The sequence below is a fragment of the Ranitomeya variabilis genome, chromosome 3 (genome assembly GCF_051348905.1).
Source record: "Ranitomeya variabilis isolate aRanVar5 chromosome 3, aRanVar5.hap1, whole genome shotgun sequence".
NCBI lineage: Eukaryota > Metazoa > Chordata > Amphibia > Anura > Dendrobatidae > Ranitomeya > Ranitomeya variabilis.
The window spans coordinates 73,802,277-73,828,422 of record NC_135234.1 but is presented as its reverse complement, the minus strand read 5'-3'; the positions used below and the strand labels follow the sequence as shown (position 1 = coordinate 73,828,422).

At 41.7% G+C, this 26,146-nt stretch overlaps 1 protein-coding gene across 1 annotated transcript in view; it reads right to left on the bottom strand.

The window, feature by feature from the left end:
- Positions 1–21,092: 21,092 nt before the first annotated feature.
- Positions 21,093–26,146, bottom strand: part of MOSPD2 (motile sperm domain containing 2) — a 118,453-nt gene continuing 113,399 nt past the window's right edge. Inside the window, exon 15 of the mRNA XM_077294170.1 lies at positions 21,093–21,375. Coding sequence (XP_077150285.1) covers positions 21,229–21,375 — 147 coding nt within the window. The 3' untranslated portion in view covers positions 21,093–21,228. The remainder of the gene's footprint in view (positions 21,376–26,146) is intronic.

Genomic DNA, 26,146 nt, shown 5'->3' with positions numbered 1-26,146 from the left:
CACATGGCGGCAACTCAGTGCATTTAGGCATGTAGACATGGTCAAGACAATCTCCTGCAGTTCAAACCGAGCATCAGTATGGGGAAGAAAGGTGATTTGAGTGCCTTTGAACGTGGCATGGTTGTTGGTGCCAGAAGGGCTGGTCTGAGTATTTCAGAAACTGCTGATCTACTGGGATTTTCACGCACAACCATCTCTAGGGTTTACAGAGAATGGCCCGAAAAAGAAAAAAAATCCAGTGAGCGGCAGTTCTGTGGGCGGAAATGCCTTGTTGATGCCAGAGGTCAGAGGAGAATGGGCAGACTGGTTCGAGCTGATAGAAAGGCAACAGTGACTCAAATCGCCACCCGTTACAACCAAGGTAGGCCTAAGAGCATCTCTGAACGCACAGTGCGTCGAACTTTGAGGCAGATGGGCTACAGCAGCAGAAGACCACACCGGGTACCACTCCTTTCAGCTAAGAACAGGAAACTGAGGCTACAATTTGTACAAGCTCATCGAAATTGGACAGTAGAAGATTGGAAAAACGTTGCTTGGTCTGATGAGTCTCGATTTCTGCTGCGACATTCGGATGGTAGGGTCAGAATTTGGCGTAAGCAACATGAAAGCATGGATCCATCCTGCCTTGTATGGAGCATCTTTGGGATGTGCAGCCGACAAATCTGCGGCAATTGTGTGATGCCATCATGTCAATATGGACCAAAATCTCTGAGGAATGCTTCCAGCACCTTGTTGAATCTATGCCACGAAGAATTGAGGCAGTTCTGAAGGCAAAAGGGGGTCCAACCCGTTACTAGCATGGTGTACCTAATAAAGTGGCCGGTGAGTGTATATATATACTGTTAGCTCCATGATAACCAATAACTACTAGCTGAGTCATTTATACAGGCGGACTGGACGTCTGGTTTCTGGTAGCGTGTGGCTTTCAGGAGTGTGGTTTACAGAACAAAAAGAATAGAACTGTTACATTTTATATTTAATCCAGAACGATAGGCAATGTTTATAAAAAACATTCAAAATATATTACAAAAGAGACAAAACAATACAGCTAACCATTTCCAGACTGAGTGAATGGAAGTAAAATAAGAATCGAGGCACCGATGTGTCTATGTGAAGCACCCACTGGTTGAGGTTGCCATATCACATTGGTAAATCCCCTAACTTGCCAGAACAGCAGAACCCCACCATTTTACAGCTACACTTCTCAATAAATTTATCTAGGGTTGCAGTGATCATATTGACACCACAGGTGGGTCGCATAATTTTTATACCTTTGACCTCTAAAAAAAATTACATTTTTTACCACAAAACTTGTTGTTTAACCCCAGATTTTTACATTTTCACACTGAAAAATGGGTAAAAATGGCACCAAAATTTGTCCCACAATTTCTGCTGAATGTGGAATTACCCCATAAGTGGCTGTATAGTACTGCTTAGCCATACGAAGAAATTCGGGAGGGACAGAGTGCTATTTGCCTCCTGGAGCGCAGATTATCCTACAATAGTTTGCAGACTCCATACACAGAGCCCCTAAGTGCTTGAAAAGCAGAATCCCTTTCAAGTGACCCCATTTTGGAAATTATACCTCTTTGGAAATTTATCTACAGGTGTAGTGATCATTTTGACTCTATGGATGTTTTCCAGAAACAAGCAGTAGGCTCCAGAGTTATTCTGCACTCCGTCTGGCCTCTGTTCAGCTGTGTCCTTAATTTCAGAGGTGCACAAAACTGTGGCAGACTGCGCTTTTATACTCTCCTAAAAAGGACACTGCCGAATCACAGGCCAGACAGCATCCACAGCGACTCCATCTGTCTCAATATAGGGAATCATCTGTCTGGGGTTCCATCTGAATCACGCATTTCAGAGATTTACACGAAAACCCCGATATAAGCGCTCAGCGTAGGATGAATGTGAGCCGAGCCTTACTGCGATCTTTCGGAGGCAGAATGAAAAAATCAACCACAGGTTAAGAATTGGTTTTTATTTATTTATTACACCATTCCTCGTGCGGTATAAGTTATTTGATGACTTTATTCTTTAGGTTGGTGCGATTACATCGATACCAGTTTATATTGTTCCTTTATGTTTGGCTGCTGTGACATACTAAAAAATGCTTCGCCATATTTTGAGAGCTCTAATCTGTCCATATTTCTGCCATCAGAGTCATGTGACTGCTTGTTTTTTGTGGGCCGAGTTGACATTTTTATTGGTACCATTTTCGGCACATGACATTTTTGACCGCTTTTTATGCCAATTTTTGGGAGGCAGAATGAACAAACACCAGCAATTCAGGAATTGTTTTATTTTCATGCTGTTCTGTGCGAGATAAAATTGATAAGGCAACTTTATTCTTCAGGTCAGTACGATTACAGCGATAACACATTTATATCTTATTTTGATATTTTGGCGCTTTTACACAATAAAAACTATTTTATAGAAAAAATAATTATTTTTGCGTTGCTTTATTTTGAGAGCTATAACTTTTATTTTTCAGCTGATTGAGCTGCATGCTGGCTTCTTTTTTGTGGGACACGATGACCTTTTCAGCGGTAGCATTTTTATTTACATTTGTATTTTTTATTTATTCCACTTTTTCATCGGCGGTTTGATGATAAAGCATAATTTTTTGCCTTTTTGTATGGTGTTCACTGAAGGGGTTAACTGGTGGGACAGCTTTATAGGTCCGGTCATTCGGCACGCAGCAATATGAAATGTGTACTTTTTTTTTTTCTTTATAAAAATATTTATTCATGGGTGTACTATATATATATATATATATATATATATATATATATATATATATATATATATATATATATATATACTAGATGGTGGCCCGATTCTAACGCATCGGGTATTCTTGAATATGTATGCGTAGTGTGTAGCACAGCCCACGCAGTACATTGCATAGCCCACGCAGTACATTGCGCAGCCCACGCTGTACATTGCGTAGCCCATGTTGTACATTGCGCAGCCCACATAGTACATTGCGCAGCCCACGTAGTATATTGCGCAACCCACGTAGTATATTGTGCAGTCCATTTAGTATATTGCGCAGCCCACGTTGTAGTCACGTAGTATATTGCCCAGCCACGTAGTATATAGCACAGCCCATGTAGTATATAGCGCAGCCCATGTAGTATATTGCCCAGCCACATAGTATATAGCACAGCCCATGTAGTATATTGCCCAGCCACGTAGTATATAGCACAGCCCATGTAGCATATTGCCCAGCCACGTAGTATATAGCACAGCCCATGTAGTATATAGCGCAGCCCATGTAGTATATTGCCCAGCCACATAGTATATAGCACAGCCCATGTAGTATATTGCCCAGCCACGTAGTATATAGTACATCAGCAGCAAATCCAAAACATGTAGATACTCCAGCTTCGATAAAATTGGTAAAGTCTTTATTAATCCAAAGTGGTTAAAATATGATCCTTACAGACAGTGGACCACATAGGTGCTATATAAAGAAATCCTAGCAACGCGTTTCGACCTACAAGGTCTTACTCATGCTTAAGTCAAAGCAGGAATGACATTACATATATAGAGCTCATGGTTTAAGACCCGCCCCTTAAAAGTCACATGATCTACCTTCTAGGTCCTGCAGATATCCTGACTTATAATACAAAAGATTCCTAAAATTGTGCATATATAAAAATAGAAACAAATAATAACTATACATAGTTAATAATGATATAAAATTTCGTTTCTTTTATTTAATCCTGATGGGAAGCGAGTGTTTAAATTATATATCCAAAAAGCCTCTCGCGTGAGTATGCGTCTTTTCATATCTCCCCCCCGTTTAGGAAAATGTATTTTTTCTATGCCATGCACTCTAAAGGTAGTAGTGTTGCCATTGTGCACTGTATGGAAGTGTCTTGCTGCCATGGATACATTTCTATTTGGAATGTCACAATTATTTATATCCCTAAGATGCTCCGCTATACGAGTTTTTAATTTTTCGTGATGTGCACCCTACATACGAAACATGGCATGTTGTGCAATCTATTTTGTAGACAACATTTTTCGTATGACAGTTTATAAAGCTGTTGATAGTATAATTAGTTTTTTCTGTGTTTTGAAAAGTTTTACTAACATGTGCATGAATGCACGTACTACAGGCAGCGGTACCGCATTTAAAAAACCTTTACAGCTCAGCCATGTTTCAGATCCAGATATTGATTTGGACATAACCGAATTAGGGGCAATTGTGTCACCAATTGTGCGTGCTCTTCTGGCTACTATGTTTATTCCATTACTTAATATCTGCGTTAGCATGCTGTCCTCGTATAAGATGGGTAATCTTTTATTTATAATTTTTTTAATTTGATTAAATTGAGGGGAAAATTGTAGACATAGATATGGTTTTCTAGCAAGTGTATTATTTTCCGCATTTTTTAGTGTGCTGGATACCAGCATATCTTCTCTACATTTATGTTCCACTATATTTGTGGCTCTCTCCAATGTCCAGTTTGGATAATTTCGAATTTTTAGTTTATTTTTTAACATTTGAAACTCATTTAATTTGTCCTTTTCTTGACTACAGTTGCGTTTTAACCTAGTGAGTTCCCCCACAGGTATGGATTTGATGGTGTGGGCTGGGTGGCTGCTATTCGCATGTAGGATTGTATGAATTTGGTTTGAAATTCACATTTGTGTTTAATCAGATAATTATTTCCTTCTTAGATCTGGAATTATGCGGAGTTACTGGGGAATATGTCATTAGTCGTACCCATACTAAACCCATTAGTGGGAATACAATCCTACATGCGAATAGCAGCCACCCAGCCCACAGATTGCACAACATGCCATGTTTCGTATGTAGGGTGCACATCACGAAAATTAAAAACTCGTATAGCGGAGCATCTTAGGGATATAAATAATTGTGACATTCCAAATAGAAATGTATCCATGGCAGCAAGACACTTCCATACAGTGCACAATGGCAACACTACTACCTTTAGAGTGCATGGCATAGAAAAAATACATTTTCCTAAACGGGGGGGAGATATGAAAAGACGCATACTCACGCGAGAGGCTTTTTGGATATATAATTTAAACACTCGCTTCCCATCAGGATTAAATAAAAGAAACAAAATTTTATATCATTATTAACTATGTATAGTTATTATTTGTTTCTATTTTTATATATGCACAATTTTAGGAATCTTTTGTATTATAAGTCGGGATATCTGCAGGACCTAGAAGGTAGATCATGTGACTTTTAAGGGGCGGGTCTTAAACCATGAGCTCTATATATGTAATGTCATTCCTGCTTTGACTTAAGCATGAGTAAGACCTTGTAGGTCGAAACGCGTTGCTAGGATTTCTTTATATAGCACCTATGTGGTCCACTGTCTGTAAGGATCATATTTTAACCACTTTGGATTAATAAAGACTTTACCAATTTTATCGAAGCTGGAGTATCTACATGTTTTGGATTTGCTGCTGATGTTCTACGTCTGGGTCAGGATGGACTCCTTTGCTACGTGCCATTGGTCTGGTTGGTGAGCTGGCTGCGGCTTTTTAGCCGTTTTTTCTTCATTTGTGCTTTGCTAGTATATAGTACAGCCCATGTAGTATATTGCCCAGCCCATGTAGTATATAGCAATGTGGGCATCATAGCCCTGTTAAAGAAAGAAATAAAATAAAAAATAGTTATATACTCACCTTCCGGAGCCCCCGGATCCAAGCGAAGCGGTTACAGACGCTGCTTGTGCGCTCCGGTCTCAAGAGTGCATTGTGGTGTTGCGAGATGATGACGTAGCGGTCTCACGAGATCGCTCTGTTTCACCAGGCACTGCTCCTAATAGCCAGTTTCCTACTCCACACTGATGAGGGGCAAATACCCCGAAACAGCTGTGGATGGATACCATGTTTTGGCATAGGTGGTTTTCCTTTATTGGATGCTGCCCTTCCCGTGGTTGTTCCTTCCCGGTGAAAGACCTGGCTATTCATTGCTTGTGTTGAGAAACACGTGATGGTGTCTCCGCGGCTTTTCTACATGCATTTGCATATTTCCCATAAGGGATGGGGGCAGTGAAGGGTGAGTTCAGGATGAACAAATGGACTCGTACTATGCTGAATCTGCAATTAATCATCTGATTGTCAGTAAAGTTTAATTATTGAAAAAGGAAACAGTCTGTCGTTGAATGTGTGATGGCATCTGGATCCGGGATCACAGGACCAGAGGAATCTCCAAGCTGAAACGTGTTATACACTATACACAAACCACACGACAGATAGGACATTATCTTTTATTTGTGGAGTGCCAGGGCGTGGAAAAATAGCAGCCCCTCGACACGACTACCACCCTGGCCACCTCGCATATACACACCAGGACAGGTCCAGGATGAGGGACATATATACCAGGATGGAGGTGGGGGAAGGGCGGTCCAAACCTTGCGCCAGGGCCCATTGGACTCTAATTACGCCTCTGCACACAAGTTATCTGCAAACAACAGCCACGGACTCATCTTTATGTTTTATTTTAGTCTTAATAGCATATTTAAACCAACATAATCTAATATGGTTGAACACCTTAAGAGAAGCGATTTTAACTAAGGTAAAAAAATAAATATTTTATTAAATAACATATAAACACAATTAAAAAGACAGGGCAAAAAAGCCTCCAAAAGGGAGGGGAAGAAAAGCAGCAATTTATGGTATAAGTCAAAAAGATGGAAAGGAGGGAGGTGAGGCTGGCTAGTGCAGACATGGAACAATATCAGACAGTTGTGTGTTCAGAGAGTAATGATAACAGCCATATTACATTATGCTGGTTTATGTGTTTTGAAGTGTGCAATGCCTACTAATTTTGTACATGTGGGAATGATTAGTAGCATACTTAGCATGGTGGGAATCTCGGATATTCCAGTTGTGTACTTACTTCCGTGCAATCTTTATATAACTGTAATTCTGATCATCATTTTGTGAAGCACCCGGCTTTATATCCGAGCTCCACTATATAATTTATATACAAGCCAAAGTGCACTCCTGAATATGCAGTCTTAGCATTTAGTAATATCTTAGGCAATTTTAAAATCCCCAGTAGGTACCACCCACTGCTTCCCATCTAATTAAAGAGAGGATCGGCAGTAAGTGGAGATGACTGCCAGCTCCGGATTCTGCCAGAACTTGGATTCTAGCAGTTTAGAATTTTGCATTATTAAACATGTTTTCTAACAATTGCAAAACAAAAATTTACATTTAAAGTATCATTTCGGGTTACATTACAAAGCTAGAGATCATATTTGTTTATACTGTAGGAATAAAACTTTCTTAGCGGAAGGTGAACATTTTTTTTTTCTTTCTGCGACTCAATATTTAACCATTAGTATTCTCTGAGGTAAGCTCCAGAAGGGACAAACAATAGTTGCTCTGATGCCCCCCATACACTATACACAGTGAGAAGAGGAGATTCTGCTTCCATCTCTCTCTGCAGCACATTCAGTAGCAACAGCAACATGGAAGACAGCCTACAGCAGTACTCAGAAGTGTAGCTGTGAACTCAGCCCTGGGATGAAATGAAATGACTAGAAAGCAGCCTCCTTATACCAACAGCTTCCCTCTCCTCAGGCTTCTATTAAGTAACTTAATGTCTCCTTATACCAATGTTATCCTGTAGTTCAGAGAGTTATTGATGGCTAGTGGTAGAGAAAAAATAGACGATAATCATTTATAAAGAGGCACTCACATCTATCTCAACATCAAAGTAGCAAAAATAGATGCAAAACATCCATCATTCATAGTTAGAAAAATATTTTTTCCACATCCAAGGTAAGCAGTGTTTCGGTTCTAGCACTGAGCCTCTCTCGAGTTTATTTTGCTACTTATATTTTAAAGTCTGATTGGCAGTGGATCTGGAGGTTTGTACCCACCTTGGTAGATTGGTGCAGTTTTGCTGTTTGTCTTTTTCTCATTTTTATATCTAAATCTATCAATCACCCCAGATTATTTATACAATATAATGTATTTTTAAGTGACGTCACTTGCAGGGGCAGCGTTGGCATTCTTCTTACAATGCGTGCTGACAGTGCACTCTCTTGCCGGCTTGTTTTTTTCTGAACATAGCTGGTGAGAGAGCGCACTGTCACTGTGCATATTGCGCAGTGACAAGAATCTACTGAGCATACATCAGAATTGACAACTAGTGATGAGCGAGTACTCGTTGCTTGGGTTTTCCCGAGCATGCTTGGGTGGTCTCCGAGTATTTGTGACTGCTTGGAGATTTAGTTTTTCTTGCCGCAGCTGCATTATTTGCGGGTACTAGACAGCTTGATTACATGTGGGGATTCCCTAGCAACCAGGCCACCCCCACTTGTACTCAGGCTGGCTATCAGCTGCAAATCATACATCTGTGTCAACAAAAACTAAATCTCCGAGCAGTCACAAATACTCTGAGACCACCCGAGCAACGAGTATACTCGCTCATCACTATTGACAACTGCTCATTAGAGCAGGAACTAGCTCAGCCTCTGATGCGGAGGACACTGATGATGCTTCATTTGAGAATACCAGCATGCATTGGGATTCTCAAATGAAGCATCATCAAAAAGGAAGTAGTACAAAAAATATAGCAATTAGAGAGGGAATGGTAGGGAGTTTTTAATTAAAGTATATTAGAAAATAGATTGGATTATGGCATTAAATAGACACTTAGAATGAAAATTAATTTGTGTTTCGGACCAACCCTATAAGTTACTTTTAGTGATTTATAGTTGATTTAGGAGTTGTTCAAGGCTATCACAGAGGACCGGACAGGATGCTGAACTAGGTCAGTGCAAATCTTTTTGCTCAAGTCTTAATGAAGATTTTCCCTGATGTAGACAATGTGGCTCTTTTTTCAAACTTTGGATTTTTTACTATTTTTTGGAAACACAGAATATGTTTGGAACTTGAGATACTTTGCATATTTTTGAATATGAAGTTACTTTCTTCTAAGACTAGAAAGCCGGCGTGCAGACATTTTCAATTCTGTCTATGTTTGAAAGCCAAATGACAAAAAAGTTTAAAGTGAAACAAAAATCAAAGGGTATATATTCTATATGTGCCCAGTAGGAGATTGCAGAGGAGAAGAATATATTTAAAAATACTCTTTGGGATAGTTCACAAGAATAATCGATGAACAACCCAGAGTTTCAGGATAAAACATTTGCAGAGATGTCCGTCCTCAAGACGCTGCCTTCTAACAGTTTTACGTTTGTGAATATTTTACTATAATGAAGATCTGTGTTGGGATCTGCTTTTATTCTTAAGAAAATTACTAACAAATGTGGATGAAAAGGTATCCGAATATGTAGAAATTTGTCAGTAATGTCTTTATATGCAAGTAGGTATCTGTTACATTTAGGAAAGATGGATTCTGCACCAGCATAGAAGGGCTAGAACAGAATTCTTTACTGTAAAAGCAACAAAACTATGGAACTCATTGTATTAATGCAGGATATTCCAAGCCTGATCAGCCGGCCACTGTTGTGTAGAGGAGAGGATCTCACTCTCCCCTTAGTGTAACAGTGGGTGAGGAAATAGCAGTCAAATTGGAAACTTAGCCAATGAGAAAGATGAAAAAAGGAGAGAGGGGGACCGGATTTACTTATGCAAGCACTCTTTAGTATTTAGCTGAAAAAAAAAGAGCAAGCACCGCATAGCCAAAAAATTATACATTGATCTAATGCCACTAGACAAAAAATATATAACTGAACATGAGGTTCTTAGATTCTGATCAGACTATATGAAGCCACTGCCACGTCATGGCGAACCTCTCAATGGGTCCTAACTTTTATAGCCTTAAAGGAGCGGTGTTGTGCATGAACCACCGCTGCAGCGACAATGCACCAGCAGGGCAGGTGGCCTGGTGCCTCACAGTGCCCATGGTGCAAGACTGAGTCCCCATGACTCCAGACCGCACCGCCCCACAAGCACAAAACCACAGCAACAATGGCCGCCACACAGTACCAACACCAAATGAAAGGAGCATTGAAACTCCCCTTCCTGAATCTCTCAAGTGAGGGAAAAAATAGGCTGGACCCTTTTTCAGTCTCCCGCTAACTAAAATTACCTGTGCCAAATGGTAGGAGTGCTGGTCCAAGAAAGGGGACAGAGCATGCAATACGCTGAAAAAAGAGAATAGACCGCACCTACAAAAAAATCATACATTAGTTCAGTCTGGAGTCAAGGGGACTCGGTCTTGCAGCATGGGCGCAGTGAGGCACCAGCATGCGGCGGTGGTTAGCGCACAACGCCACTTCTTTAAGGCAACAAGTTAGGGCCCACTGAGAGGTTCACTGTGACGTGGCTTTCAGCTTCAGACAGTCTGATCATAGTGTTCAACTAAGAACCTCATGCTCAGTTATATATATTTTTGCCTGGTGGCATTAGATCAATGTATTATATTGGAGGTGCTGTCAATTCTTTTTTTCAGCATATTGCGCTGTAGTACTTTGCTCTGCGCTCGACAGGGAAGATAGAAGTGCTCCCGGGCAGGAGCATGATGGGGGACACTGTGTGGATGAAGTAGGACACGTCATCCACACGAAGCAGGGAAGGAGGATGGGGATTGTAAGAAGACAGGAGGCGCCAGATCAAGACCAGAGACGCCCATCAGACTGGACTGCGCCGTCTTGAGTATAATAAAAGGGTCTTTTTTATACTTTGCAAAGGGAATTGGGGTCATACAGTGGGGCAAAAAAGTATTTAGTCAGTCAGCAATAGTGCAAGTTCCACCACTTAAAAAGATGAGAGGCGTCTGTAATTTACATCATAGGTAGACCTCAACTATGGGAGACAAACTGAGAACAAAAAATCCAGAAAATCACATTGTCTGTTTTTTTTAATCATTTTATTTGCATTTTATGGTGGAAAATAAGTATTTGGTCAGAAACAAAATTTCATCTCAATACTTTGTAATATATCCTTTGTTGGCAATGACAGAGGTCAAACGTTTTCTGTAAGTCTTCACAAGGTTGCCATACACTGTTGTTGGTATGTTGGCCCATTCCTCCATGCAGATCTCCTCTAGAGCAGTAATGTTTTTGGCTTTTCGCTTGGCAACACGGACTTTCAACTCCCTCCAAAGGTTTTCTATAGGGTTGAGATCTGGAGACTGGCTAGGCCACTCCAGGACCTTGAAATGCTTCTTACGAAGCCACTCCTTCGTTGCCCTGGCGGTGTGCTTTGGATCATTGTCATGTTGAAAGACCCAGCCACGTTTCAACTTCAATGCCCTTGCTGATGGAAGGAGGTTTGCACTCAAAATCTCACGATACATGGCCCCATTCATTCTTTCATGTACCCGGATCAGTCGTCCTGGCCCCTTTGCAGAGAAACAGCCCCAAAGCATGATGTTTCCACCACCATGCTTTACAGTAGGTATGGTGTTTGATGGATGCAACTCAGTATTCTTTTTCCTCCAAACACGACAAGTTGTGTTTCTACCAAACAGTTCCAGTTTGGTTTCATCAGACCATAGGACATTCTCCCAAAACTCCTCTGGATCATCCAAATGCTCTCTAGCAAACTTCAGACGGGCCCGGACATGTACTGGCTTAAGCAGTGGGACACGTCTGGCACTGCAGGATCTGAGTCCATGGTGGCGTAGTGTGTTACTTATGGTAGGCCTTGTTACATTGGTCCCAGCTCTCTGCAGTTCATTCACTAGGTCCCCCCGCGTGGTTCTGGGATTTTTGCTCACCGTTCTTGTGATCATTCTGACCCCACGGGGTGGGATTTTGCGTGGAGCCCCAGATCGAGGGAGATTATCAGTGGTCTTATATGTCTTCCATTTTCTAATTATTGCTCCCACTGTTGATTTCTTCACTCCAAGCTGGCTGGCTATTGCAGATTAAGTCTTCCCAGCCTGGTGCAGGGCTACAATTTTGTTTCTGGTGTCCTTTGACAGCTCTTTGGTCTTCACCATAGTGGAGTTTGGAGTCAGACTGTTTGAGGGTGTGCACAGGTGTCTTTTTATACTGATAACAAGTTTAAACAGGAGCCATTACTACAGGTAATGAGTGGAGGAAAGAGGAGACTCTTAAAGAAGAAGTTACAGGTCTGTGAGAGCCAGAAATCTTGATTGTTTGTTTCTGACCAAATACTTATTTTCCACCATAAAATGCAAATAAAATGATAAAAAAACAGACAATGTGATTTTCTGGATTTTTTTTTCTCAGTTTGTCTCCCATAGTTGAGGTCTACCTATGATGTAAATTACAAACGCCTCTCATCTTTTTAAGTGGTGGAACTTGCACTATTGCTGACTGACTAAATACTTTTTTGCCCCACTGTACATGCAGCATGCTAATATGCTGTAAAAGACTGCTTAAAGATGCTGGCTGTACAGTGGGAAAACCTTGTGACAGGTCCCTTTTAAAGCACAGAGACTATGACACTGAAGTCATGTTTCTTTAAATTATTGGATGTATCTCTCTTTTATCAAAGGGTTTAATTCAAAAAGCAAAGTCAATTAGATTCATGCTTTAATGATTTATTAAACTATGGCCGAAAGCGTCTCATTAAAGCCATGAAAGAAGACAAAAACTTCCATATTAAAGATGATCGTATAAAATATCATTAATAAATGTCACAACTAAATTACTTTTTGATCTTAAGTTATTTGAGGCAAGAAGACAAAGTAAACTGCAGGTAAAAAAACAGTCCTAAGGGTCAAATGCAGAGTAAATGTGCCAGAAGACTTGGGTAACGGCTCAGCTCTGGAAACCAGACTGTAAAGCCTGCTGTGAAGAGTAGACATGGTAAAGGGTTTCATTAAAGAGATTTGCTACTACTTTTTTTTTATTGCTGTTACCGTATATACTCGAGTATAAGTCGAGATTTTCAGCCCAAATTTTTGGGCTGAAAGTGCCCCTCTCGGCTTATACTCGAGTCATGATCGGTGGTGGGGTCGGCGGGTGAGGACTGTCATATACTTACCTAGTCCCGGCGCTCCTGTCGCTCCCCCTGCCCGTCCCACGGTCTCCGGGTGCCGCAGCCTCTTCCCCTGAGCGGTCACGTGGGACCGCTCATTAGAGAAATGAATATGGACTCCACTCCCATAGGGGCGGAGCCCTATATTCATTTCTCTAATCAGCGGTAACGGTGACCGCTGATAGAGGAAGAGGCTGCGGCACCGAAGACCAGCTGTCCGGGGGAAGGAGCGGGACGCCGGGAGCAGGTAAGTATCGCATATTCACCTGTCCTCGTTCCACACGCCGGGCGCCGCGCCATCTTCCCGGCGTCTCTCCGCTCTGACTGTGCAGGTCAGAGGGCGCGATGACGCATATAGTGTGCGCGCCGCCCTCTGCCTGATCAGTCAGTGCGGAGAGACACCGGGACGGGACGCTGAGGAGCTGCAAGCAAGAGAGGTGAGTATGTGTTTTTTTTTTTTTTATTGCAGCAGCAGCAATGGCACAGATTTATGTGGAGCATCTATGGGGCAACGGTGCAGAGCATTATATGGCACAGCTATGGGGTAATGGTGCAGAGCATTATATGGCACAGCTATGGGGCAATGGTGCAGAGCATTATATATATGGCACAGCTATGGGGCAACGGTGCAGAGCACTATATATATGGCACAGCTATGGGGCAATGGTGCAGAGCATTATATATATATGGCACAGCTATAGGGCAACGGTGCAGAACATTATATATATGGCACAGCTATGGGGCAATGGTGCAGAGCATTATATATATGGCACAGCTATGGGGCAACGGTGCAGAGCACTATATGGCACAGCTATGGGGCAACGGTGCAGAGCACTATATGGCACAGCTATGGGGCAACGGTGCAGAGCACTATATGGCACAGCTATGGGGCAACGGTGCAGAGCACTATATATATGGCACAGCTATGGGGCAATGGTGCAGAGCATTATATATATGGCACAGCTATGGGGCAATGGTGCAGAGCATTATATATATGGCACAGCTATGGGGCAATGGTGCAGAGCATTATATATATGGCACAGCTATGGGGCAATGGTGCAGAGCACTATATGGCACAGCTATGGGGCAACGGTGCAGAGCACTATATATATATGGCACAGCTATGGGGCAATGGTGCAGAGCATTATATATATGGCACAGCTATGGGGCAACGGTGCAGAGCATTATATATATGGCACAGCTATGGGGCAATGGTGCACAGCATTATATATATGGCACAGCTATGGGGCAACGGTGCAGAGCACTATATGGCACAGCTATGGGGCAACGGTGCAGAGCACTATATGGCACAGCTATGGGGCAACGGTGCAGAGCACTATATGGCACAGCTATGGGGCAACGGTGCAGAGCACTATATGGCACAGCTATGGGGCAACGGTGCAGAGCACTATATATATGGCACAGCTATGGGGCAACGGTGCAGAGCATTATATATATGGCACAGCTATGGGGCAACGGTGCAGAGCACTATATGGCACAGCTATGGGGCAACGGTGCAGAGCATTATATATATGGCACAGCTATCTATGGGGCAACGGTGCAGAGCATTGTATATATGGCAGAGCTTTATGTGGAGCATCTATGGGGCCATAATGAACGGTATGGAGCATCTATTTTTAATTTTGAAATTCACCGGTACCTGTTGCATTTTCCACCCTAGGCTTATACTCGAGTCAATAAGTTTTCCCAGTTTTTTGTGGCAAAATTAGGGGGGTCAGCTTATACTCGGGTCGGCTTATACTCGAGTATATACGGTATATCCTCAGAATAGGCCATAAACATCCGACAGGTGGTAGTGCGAAACACAGCATCTCCCCGATGATCAGCGGTTACCATCACAGTTCTTGATGCATTTCTTGTGGTTATGTCCCGAGGAAGAGGTCATTTGAACCTTGAAATGCGTTGAATTAAACCACTTTTGTTTATTTGAACACATTGATTTTATATCATTATCGGCAGCACGGATTAAATCCACAAAATCCTCTATCTTGCCAAACTGAGTGTCTCCAGTGTGCTCGAAAAATATGCTCGAGTCCCAGCGGCTGTTCGACAGCCGTAACACATGCAGGCCATGCAATCCCTGCATGTGTGGTAGCGGGTGTCTAACAACCACGAGACATGCAGCCGCAGGGCTGAAACATATTTTTCGAGCACACCGAAGACACTTGGTTAGCACCCAAGCATGGTGGATAACACCTAATCGGAGCATGTTCGCTCATCACTACTTTTAACCCTTTATTGTGTAATAACAGGACCATGAACACATTATTTTCAATATTATTTTACTACATAATCTGAAATACATAACACAATTATAATGTTAAAAAACTCTAAACGTGTTTTACATATATTCATATAAATATATTAAGGCATGTACATAAGAAATCTTGCAATTAAATACATTATTGGCATTCAAGAAAAAAAATACACTTTCTTCATTTTGGTGACAAACTATTAAATATATATATATTTCTATATACCTTGTACAGGTTAATGCATTCCTGCCAGTCCTGTACCTACAATCACTCATCTTCTAGAAATTCGGGCTGGGGACCACTGAATTGGACGCTGAATCTGGATGGCCTTTTATCATAGTGATTCCTAGAAGCAGGACTCGATGTTGGAATCAATACTGTCGAATTGAATGTGCACGGCAATGGCTCATTGTTTGCTAGGAAGAACTCGCTGCACATCACTCATTTTAATTGTCTCCTTATAGAAAAACAGCAAGGGTTTAATTAACTTCTTGATTTCTATAAGAACCTGAATGATTCTAAGGGAATTCCAAAAATGTAGTAATGGAAAAAAAAAATTGGAAAAGGTCAATTAAACATCAAAAGTGCCATAAAATGACATTTTTATATAATATAGGAGCAGAGGGTGAATGATTATTTTCATCCCATTAATAAAGGAGATGACATTTACTGGAATGTGCATCAACAATGGCAAGTTACAGTCAGAATAAAGCCACATAAAATGGCAAGTACTTGTACACATGGCTGGATTGTGGCTCCGTCAGAGTCAGAATAGGGAAGCCTATAAATCTACATGGGGATGTTAAAAATCAGAATTTTTGTTCTGCTGGATTCCATATGAAATACATTAAAGAAATAAATCATAGCTTCCAGAAAAAAAAAAGGAAAGATGTCCCTTAGGGTGGCATTCATGGTCCAAGTATCGAGTGCGATGTCCGGAGCGGTCGCAGATCTCCTGACCTGACTCAACAGCCTCATGAGCATAGATGATGTTGTTGCGGAGAACCGTGGCCACCCGGAGATCAAGGTCTGCACTCATCCCGTGAAAGTGGCCTAAGGTATGTTTATTGGAGTGTTCAGTAAGTTAGAGTCCGAGCATGACCACGATGCTTGGAGTGGCCAAGATTTTCCTGATCCGAACTCAACAATCTCATCAGCATATACACTCACTGGCCACTTTATTAGGTACACCTGTCCAACTTCTTGTTAACACTTAATTTCTAATCAGCCAATCACATGGCGGCAACTCAGTGCATTTAGGCATGTAGACATGGTCAAGACAATCTCCTGCAGTTCAAACCGAGCATCAGTATGGGGAAGAAAGGTGATTTGAGTGCCTTTGAACGTGGCATGGTTGTTGGTGCCAGAAGGGCTGGTCTGAGTATTTCAGAAACTGCTGATCTACTGGGATTTTCATGCACAACCATCTCTAGGGTTTACAGAGAATGGTCCGAAAAAGAAAAAAAATCCAGTGAACGGCAGTTCTGTGGGCGGAAATGCCTTGTTGATGCCAGAGGTCAGAGGAGAATGGGCAGACTGGTTCGAGCTGATAGAAAGGCAACAGTGACTCAAATCGCCACCCGTTACAACCAAAGTAGGCCTAAGAGCATCTCTGAACGCACAGTGCGTCGAACTTTGAGGCAGATGGGCTACAGCAGCAGAAGACCACACCGGGTACCACTCCTTTCAGCTAAGAACAGGAAACTGAGGCTACAATTTGTACAAGCTCATCGAAATTGGACAGTAGAAGATTGGAAAAACGTTGCTTGGTCTGATGAGTCTCGATTTCTGCTGCGACATTCGGATGGTAGGGTCAGAATTTGGCGTAAACAACATGAAAGCATGGATCCATCCTGCCTTGTATGGAGCATCTTTGGGATGTGCAGCCGACAAATCTGCGGCAACTGTGTGATGCCATCATGTCAATATGGACCAAAATCTCTGAGGAATGCTTCCAGCACCTTGTTGAATCTATGCCACGAAGAATTGAGGCAGTTCTGAAGGCAAAAGGGGTCCAACCCGTTACTAGCATGGTGTACCTAATAAAGTGGCCGGTGAGTGTATATGAGGCTGGTGAGAGCTGCAGCCGACTCGGATATCGCAGTCTATACTCAGACCGTTAAAGTCAGATGTGGGAAACCTGCCTTATGCGGTACCCGGCACAGCTCGCTACCGGCGTCTCCATAATACAGTAACCAGCCTCACGGGACTCTGTGTGCCCCCATCCAGCCTCCTGCAAATGACTATGCCTTGAGCGTGAGGTCTGAGAGTTCGCTCAGTCACGCACATTCACCAGTCTCATTGGGTCTAACAGATCTAATTGAACGCAGATCGTATTATGAAATCTGGTGATACATTTGCTTTTATGCCATGAAATTAACACATACAATTTAGAAGTATACATTTTCACAGTAGTAAAAACTATAGATCTTATTTATTAATAGTGCCTAAATCTTAGGCAGTGTAAAATGCTCCAGATTTATTACAGCGGTTAATGCCGTTTGTGGCGCATCTTCAGCCTGTCTAGTCTAAATTTACACAGCCTGTTACTTTGCGTCAGAAATCATTTCGGTGCATTGTCCAACACCGACGTATTGATGGCCAATGCGCAGAAAGAGTCTAAATCACATCATAAATATAAATGCTTTTTGGCACAATTAGCGGCAGAATTTTGGCGCATTCAGTTTGATAAATTTGGATTTGCAACTGTTTTAAATTAGTATTAATTATCAATTTGTAACTAAGAACATTGAAAAATAAAAAGGTACAAAGCATTTTTGGTAATATTTCAATTGCGTTGTTTGTTGTTGAAGAAAATCTAAGACAGATTTAGCGTTCTCTCTCTTTTCCTTATATCACCATAAAGCGAGCCACTGACAATACTGCAAGGCTAGTTCACATTGATCACTACTCAGTACATCACAAATGTGCCAAAGTAATGTGGGAATTCAGCTTACGATACGTGGTAACCCACCATTACCATCTATAATACTTGCAGTGTCTGACGTTATGCGTCACAGCTAGTGCCAACTTTTAATATGCACATCTACATATGCACATCTACTAATCAGCATAAACGTCTCTTAAAGGCGAAATTGATCTAAAAAAAAAAAAAAAATCTACAAAAAGCTCTCTGCAAAGCTCCCCAAAGAATTTTATGGGGAACCGTAGGAAGTCCAAGCTCATGGATCCCACTAGCGCGGTCATCTGACGTCTCTAATATTCAAGAAAATTTTGTTAGATTTCCCAAATGTCCTGCTGTTCCCAGTGATGACACTGGTGCGAATCAAGAGTGTTATGTAGGAGCTCCTTTTGTTACTAGTAACTCATTGTCTTTACATCTTAAACTTACAGTGAACTTGTCATGTTGGATAACGTGATTAACCTGCAGATAGAAGGTTATTCTGTAGGTCAATAGCATTAGAGAGCTGCCCGGCTCCTGTACTGAAAGTGCAGCACCGAGGAGAAAATTAACTTTGCTCCATCTGGGTGCCGCCGGCTTTCAGTCATACAGGCGTGGCTACATTCACCACTATCAGCAGCAGCTGTAAGCACGCCCTGGCACTCTAACTGACAGCTGGGTCTGCACTAATGCGATGCTGACAGAGTTGTCCGTCAAAGTGGCGGGGCGTGCTACCAGCTGCTGCGGATAGTGTTGTAAGCAACGACTGAAAGCTGGCGGCACCCAATTGGAATAAAGTTTATTCTTTGCCGAGTGCAGCATTTCAGTACAGTTGTCAGGTACCTTTATAATAGTATCAATCTGCACATTAACCCTATATCTGCAGGTTAGCAGCATTAGCCGACGAGACAAGTTCCCATTAAGCCAACTTGTTAAAAACTCTTTCACAATTAACAGAGACTTTGGCTGTCTTCTTACGTCCACAACCGAGAGTCTGTGTGCAGACTTCAATATCTACCCCTGTCCATAAGTCTCCTGTTCCAAACTCAGCCTCATATATCTCTATATCACGGCCAGTCAGAACATTGCGGTTCACACACAGACCGTGAATTGTGGACTAACGATGCTGGCCTTAACTTGCATCAAAAGGTGAATCATTTTGAAAGTACATTTCAGAACTTGTTAAGTACGGCTTCCGAGTTACAGCTTGTTTTATAGTCCAGAGCTGTATTTATAATACTGCAGTCTTCAGAGCTGAATTCTCCAAAAGAGGCTGCACAGCGTTGAAGTGCATTATGGGTAGTGCACTTCTTTACCCCCCACACTGCATTATTTCAGATATAAACTATTCAATGATCAAATAGAGAAAACTGCAACCCTCCCCACTGCATTACAGGGTTGTTCTCATCATCAACCTTCAGGAGCGCACCACTCCCCTGCCTCCCAACTTCCTCCTTGCAAGAGGCCGGTGAGTTCCTGGGTGACTGACAGTTTGGAGCAGTGGCTGTTCTGAACAGCATTGGAGGAGCGTGGAGGCTCTGAGGTTGGCCAGATCCAGTGATCCAGCCATCTTCAGAGCGGGGCTTGCCTGGCATTCTACTGTACAGCTGACTAAGTACTGAGAAACAGAATCTGCAAAAGTCAAATGAAGCCAAAATGAAATGCAACCACATTGCAAAAATGTATTTCAGTCAAATAATTATGCATTTTAATAAAAAAAAAGTCCAGAAAGGTATCCAGACTTTAAGCAGAAATGGAGGCATGGGGAACTATAAAAACAAAGCCAAAAAACATTCTACATGTCGCCTATTCTTAGAAAGCTCCTAAAGAGCAGCTCTGTCTTGATGAACTGCTGACACGATTTCTTAGAAAATCCTCAAAACCTTTGAAAAAGCATAAGTAGATAATCGGGACAAAACTCAAACTGAGTTAAGCCCCCTCTGATGGTGACCTACCAGCCAGGAAGTGTTACCCAACATGATGGCTCAGTGCCGGAGGTCTACTGACAATGACATTTCCAGCTCTCCTTCCAGTGACACTGGGGACAAGTCGGAGTATTACTGGATCCCCTCCCGACTATCTGCATTAATTTCATCTATAGGATGCTCATACGCTTGTGGATGGCATCTCTGGGCCCAACTCGGTATCTGTAGATTAACCTAAGAGGTGCCATTATCACCAAGCCCCCAGGAGCAAAAGTATTCCTCAAAAAAAAAAAAAAATATGGCAGTCATCTCTCTACTGAGGAATGTCAAAGCCTTGCATAACTGTCCTTCCATTACAGACTTAAGCTGTGTTCACTTCACACTAAGCAAATGGGATTGGCTTATCATCCCCAAAGTCATAGGCCATGAATGACCCAATGGAGGACAAAAGAGTGGCCTTCGTTTTTGTGATATGTGCCAGCATATCCTTTATTTTCTGCCTGCTGTATGTTTCTTTAACGTTGGCCAACAATAAAAGATCAAAGCACACTATACCGAGGTAGCAGCCGCCAACTTAATGGCGCTACAGTACTAGGGTTAGACACGTAGGCTTTTTGTAGAGCAGAATAAGTAAGAATGGCCTCAGAGAGATGCAGCTGCCGAGTCAGGGGCTACTACAACTATGATGGATATTTTACCACTGTGGCCAATGCCTCATATATGTCACTGTATATACTCCCCTTCATGTAAAAATATCCTGATGTGATCAGAGACTTAGCTCACTGCTCGTCATAAACTACAGAATACCAAATTTGGAAAAAAAAAAATAGGACCGAGTAGCTTGTCAAGTGCTTCGGCAGAGAGCTTTATGAAAATTGATGTTTCAGAAAAAAAAACCAATAAACCATAAACCAATCCGTGGATTAGGTCTAGTACCCTTTTAGTTTTGACTAGATGCACGGATATACCCTGAGATATCAAAATTTGGATACAGATGTATTGTAAGTGCTCCCCACCCGGCTGCACCTTCTCTCCGCATTCTTCATAAGTCTGTTAGTTAGATCATGTTTTAGTTTTGTTATATGCCAAACACTAAAGGCAACTTTGGTTCTGGCAGAAGATACTTCTTGTAGGAGTAGCATATTAAATATTTATTTAGCAGAAAAATCTGAAATTGTCCAGGGTTGAAAGGTTATCTGCTGGTGTCCTTCAGCGAGTACATGATGGCGGAGACTATGGCCACTAAAACAGACAATAAGAATGCTATCAAGTGCTGGTACCAGACGCAGTGTCCGATCTGTTCTTCCAGTCTTCGGTTTGTTTCTAAGAGCTGATTTACCTGCAAAGAAAAGAAAATCTAATATTATTACATACATGGTACAAGACTAATAAGAATAATAATGTAGTAAATATCCACCACGCTGGTGAACAAGAAAATGCAGGAGTTTTCACTAGCTGAATGGAAGCCTGAAAAGAACAATTGTTGGTTCTAGAAAGGATTGGCCAAGGAAACAAGTGAAGTCCAATATTCGCAGAATGTCAGTTTTCGAATTGAGTATTTTAATAGCTCATTATTAATAGCCATTGTGATGACACAGCATTTCTTCTTAATTATGCCAGACGTAAATTCAGTAGGCCCAGAGACATAGGCTATGTTGAATGTGAAGCTACAGGTCCTTCTCAAAAAATTAGCATATAGTGTTAAATTTCATTATTTACCATAATGTAATGATTACAATTAAACTTTCATATATTATAGATTCATTATCCACCAACTGAAATTTGTCAGGTCTTTTATTGTTTTAATACTGATGATTTTGGCCTACAACTCCTGATAACCCAAAAAACCTGTCTCAATAAATTAGCATATCAAGAAAAGGTTCTCTAAACGACTTATTACCCTAATCTTCTGAATCAACATGCAAAAGATACCTGAGGCTTTTGAAAACTCCCTGCCTGGTTCATTACTCAAAACCCCCATCATGGGTAAGACTAGCGACCTGACAGATGTCAAGAAGGCCATCATTGACACCCTCAAGCAAGAGGGTAAGACCCAGAAAGAAATTTCTCAACAAATAGGCTGTTCCCAGAGTGCTGTATCAAGGCACCTCAATGGTAAGTCTGTTGGAAGGAAACAATGTGGCAGAAAACGCTGTACAACGAGAAGAGGTGACCGGACCCTGAGGAAGATTGTGGAGAAGGACCGATTCCAGACCTTGGGGAACCTGGGGAAGCAGTGGACTGAGTCTGGTGTGGAAACATCCAGAGCCACCGTGCACAGGCGTGTGCAGGAAATGGGCTACAGGTGCCGCATTCCCCAGGTAAAGCCACTTTTGAACCATAAACAGCGGCAGAAGCGCCTGACCTGGGCTACAGAGAAGCAGCACTGGACTGTTGCTAAGTGGTCCCAAGTACTTTTTTCTGATGAAAGCAAATTTTGCATGTCATTCGGAAATCAAGGTGCCAGAGTCTGGAGGAAGACTGGGGAGAAGGAAATGCCAAAATGCCTGAAGTCCAGTGTCAAGTACCCAGTCAGTGATGGTGTGGGGTGCCATGTCAGCTGCTGGTGTTGGTCCACTGTGTTTCATCAAGGGCAGGGTCAATGCAGCTAGCTATCATGAGATTTTGGAGCACTTCATGCTTCCTGGCACCTGCTCACAGTGCCAAAACCACTGGTAAATGGTTTACTGACCATGGTATTACTGTGCTCAATTGGCCTGCCAACTCTCCTGACCTGAACCCCATAGAGAATCTGTGGGATATTGTGAAGAGAAAGTTGAGAGACGCAAGACCCAACACTCTGGATGAGCTTAAGGCCGCTATTGAAGCATCCTGGGCCTCCATAACATCTCAGCAGTGTCACAGGCTGATTGCCTCCATGCCACGCCGCATTGAAGCAGTCATTTCTGCCAAAGGATTCCCAAGCAAGTATTGAGTGCATAACTGAACATTATTATTTGATGGTTTTTTTGTTTGTTATTAAAAAACACTTTTATTTGATTGGACGGTTGAAATATGCTAATTTATTGAGACAGGTTTTTTGGGTTATCAGGAGTTGTAGGCCAAAATCATCAGTATTAAAACAATAAAAGACCTGACAAATTTCAGTTGGTGGATAATGAATCTATAATATATGAAAGTTTAATTGTAATCATTACATTATGGTAAATAATGAAATTTAACACTATATGCTAATTTTTTGAGAAGGACCTGTATTTGTTTCTTTCTTTCTTCGATTGGTCAAGAAACATGGATTATTGTCATATTGTCTGAATGTTGACACTTGAGTTGATGCTTGTTGTAACTTATTGTCTGTTATGTATTAAGGACAGGGATGCAGGGTTATGGAACAATAGATGTTTGTTAATATGTTGAATACACATTGTACCAGGTTAGCTAGCTTGTTGACCTGCAAAACAGAAAATGACTAACTATACAAACTGATTAAATACTCAAACAATGAGAGTTAAACTCATCCCATCTCCCCCCTGATATGTGGATAATGACCTGAGCCACAGATGTGAGTATGAAAAGGGATTTCAATCATTCCGCGAGAAGAATCCGAGGGACTTTACAAAACCACAGCCACGAACATTCTACAGCATGTAAGCTTGGAGACCATGGCCCCAGTTGGAAGAACACAGTTCTGCTCTATTGACCATCATTGAACCTTCAGAGATTTCTTGAAGAATCCAGGTTGGGACAATCAGGTCACGAAGCCTCATACCTCACTGCTTACGAAGCGTGTCGTCAGTTTCTCGCTGTAGGTGCCCACCAAAAGCGGGGTGCCATTGGTGGGGGTAATCAGCTCTAGAAGAAGCATCTGCTCTAATCCTGGCGAGTCCGCGGAAGGGTGAGACTGTGTAATTTTCACCATTTTGGGTATTTGCTGGGACTGTTCTATATATTATTGTTTATTGGTGGTTCAATAAATGATTGCCACACTGTTTAACCCTCACCCTGTGTTGTCTGAGTAGTAATCTGCCCAAAAGTGGGCGTTCATTGGGATGAGCCCTGGTCCATGCAGTCTTTCTAAAGACAGCCGGACCAGCGCACGAGAGAGTATAGTAACATTATGTGCTGTAAGATAAGGAGCGGTCATGTTTTCAGACATATTTCAGCAAAATACACACCATTTTTATGTATTTACTTCAGAAATCTGCTAGTGCCATTTCTCTGTTATTCGTACGGGAAATGTATAAAGTGGTGATATCATTCCAATATATTGTTAATACTGAATGAACAGTATCAGATTACATATGGAAAATCCCCAGTGAGGGATTTAGAGAGGATCTGTCACAAGGTAAAAAGTGGGCAGTTTTTGCTCTTATTCTATTCTCGCTGCTCCCCTGAGTATTCCCTGTTTTTTCTTTCTTTTAATCTTTTATACGATTCCATAGTCCTTTTTAGTGGTAATTTTTATGGGCTTTTTTATTTAGTGGTAATTTTTTTTAAAATACAAAAAGCAGAATACTCAGGGGAGCTGCAGGAATAAAAGAAGAACTAAAACTGGACACTTTTGACCTGGTGACCGGTCCTTCTCAAGTACAAACTAAAACAGACATATCCTCTTTCCAGACATGTCTGTTTTAATTCGGACATTTGTTTTCTTTCTAGGATATGGAAAAAAATGGACCAATTTTCAGCAGTGTGCTCTATCAGATTTTTCCATCATGGATTGACCAGTGTGTCTTTTTTTTTTTTTTTTTTTTTTTACCCACGGTGATTTTCTAATCTGCAAAAAATAAACAAACATTTTTGTAAAGCTTTTCCTACCCCCTGAAAAAGCTGGGTGAAACGTGCATTGAGGTGCAAGGGCTACACACCTAACAGAGCTCCACATCATTACTATGCAAGTTTGCATCCCATTTGAGATATATGTTAACCACTAGGAAATATACTGGAATAGACATGTGGGCATACGAACTACATACTGTTTATAGCTTTGGTTCTTGTTAGCCCTCCATTGAGCTGTTCTGTTTTTTAACAAAATCTGTAATGGTATTTTATATTTAATAAAGTTGATATTTTTGTGAGATATTTTATAGCACCGTCTTTCTTTTGGTTTATCCCATTACAATGTTAAAAACAGACAGGATCTGCAGTTAAAAGCTGTGCGGTCCAGAATTTTCATGGACTCATATGTATATGAGTAATTCTGATAATTCTAATAAAAAATTAACATATCCATGATTTTTTTTACAGACAAATAATCCACAACAATGAATACATGCCCTGACGGAAGAGTGAAGCTTACCGCTGATTAGTGGCCACTGATTGACTGCAGCGGTCAGGTGACATAATTCAGGAGATACAGTGCTGATATTTCATCAATAAATGGTATCAGTGGCGAGTATGTCTTGCTTTATTTTAATTGTAGCAGTTTAAAGTGGTTTCTAGTACAGGACAACCCCTATACCAATTTCCTTTACATTTACTTAGTAACTACTATTGCAACGTGGAAGCCATGTCTCGTGGTCACTGTCCATACAGTGCGGTCATAAAGCCAGAGAGCGAGCTTTCTCCTAAGCTCCAGGAGGGCAGGAACATAGAGGAGACTAATGCATTTAGGCATTATAGGAATTAATTTAAAGGGAAACTGTCAAATTGTTTTACAAGTTTATGGGTAACTTATGCCAACTCAAATACTGTGCTGGAATTACAGCGTGGCCTCCAGCAGTGTGTAACATCAGCGAAATGCAGAGGTGTTACTTGTAGTGCCTACTCCACAATGCAATTACCTGATACAATATCCTACATGCTAATTGCCATTTATAATAAGGCTGCCTTCATATGTGTCAGAAGTGCCTAGATGCGACCATGGTATTGGCCTTGTGTGGTCGTAGTATGAAGACGGTCTACTTCCGCACAAAAAATTGGAACGTTTGAGAAGTAACACAGACAACAGCGACTATAGATAATCAGGAAATACAGTGGAGTTGGTGGGATCGCCCGACCATCTGAGATGTATGGGGACCTCACAGATCTCCCCGACCATCACATCAATTCCAAGGTTGAAGAATGTACTTGGATACACCTGTGTTTGAGGACTCATAATGGCAGCTGGCTGCGACCCTTGGATATCTGACCACCTCTGGTGTACACTATTC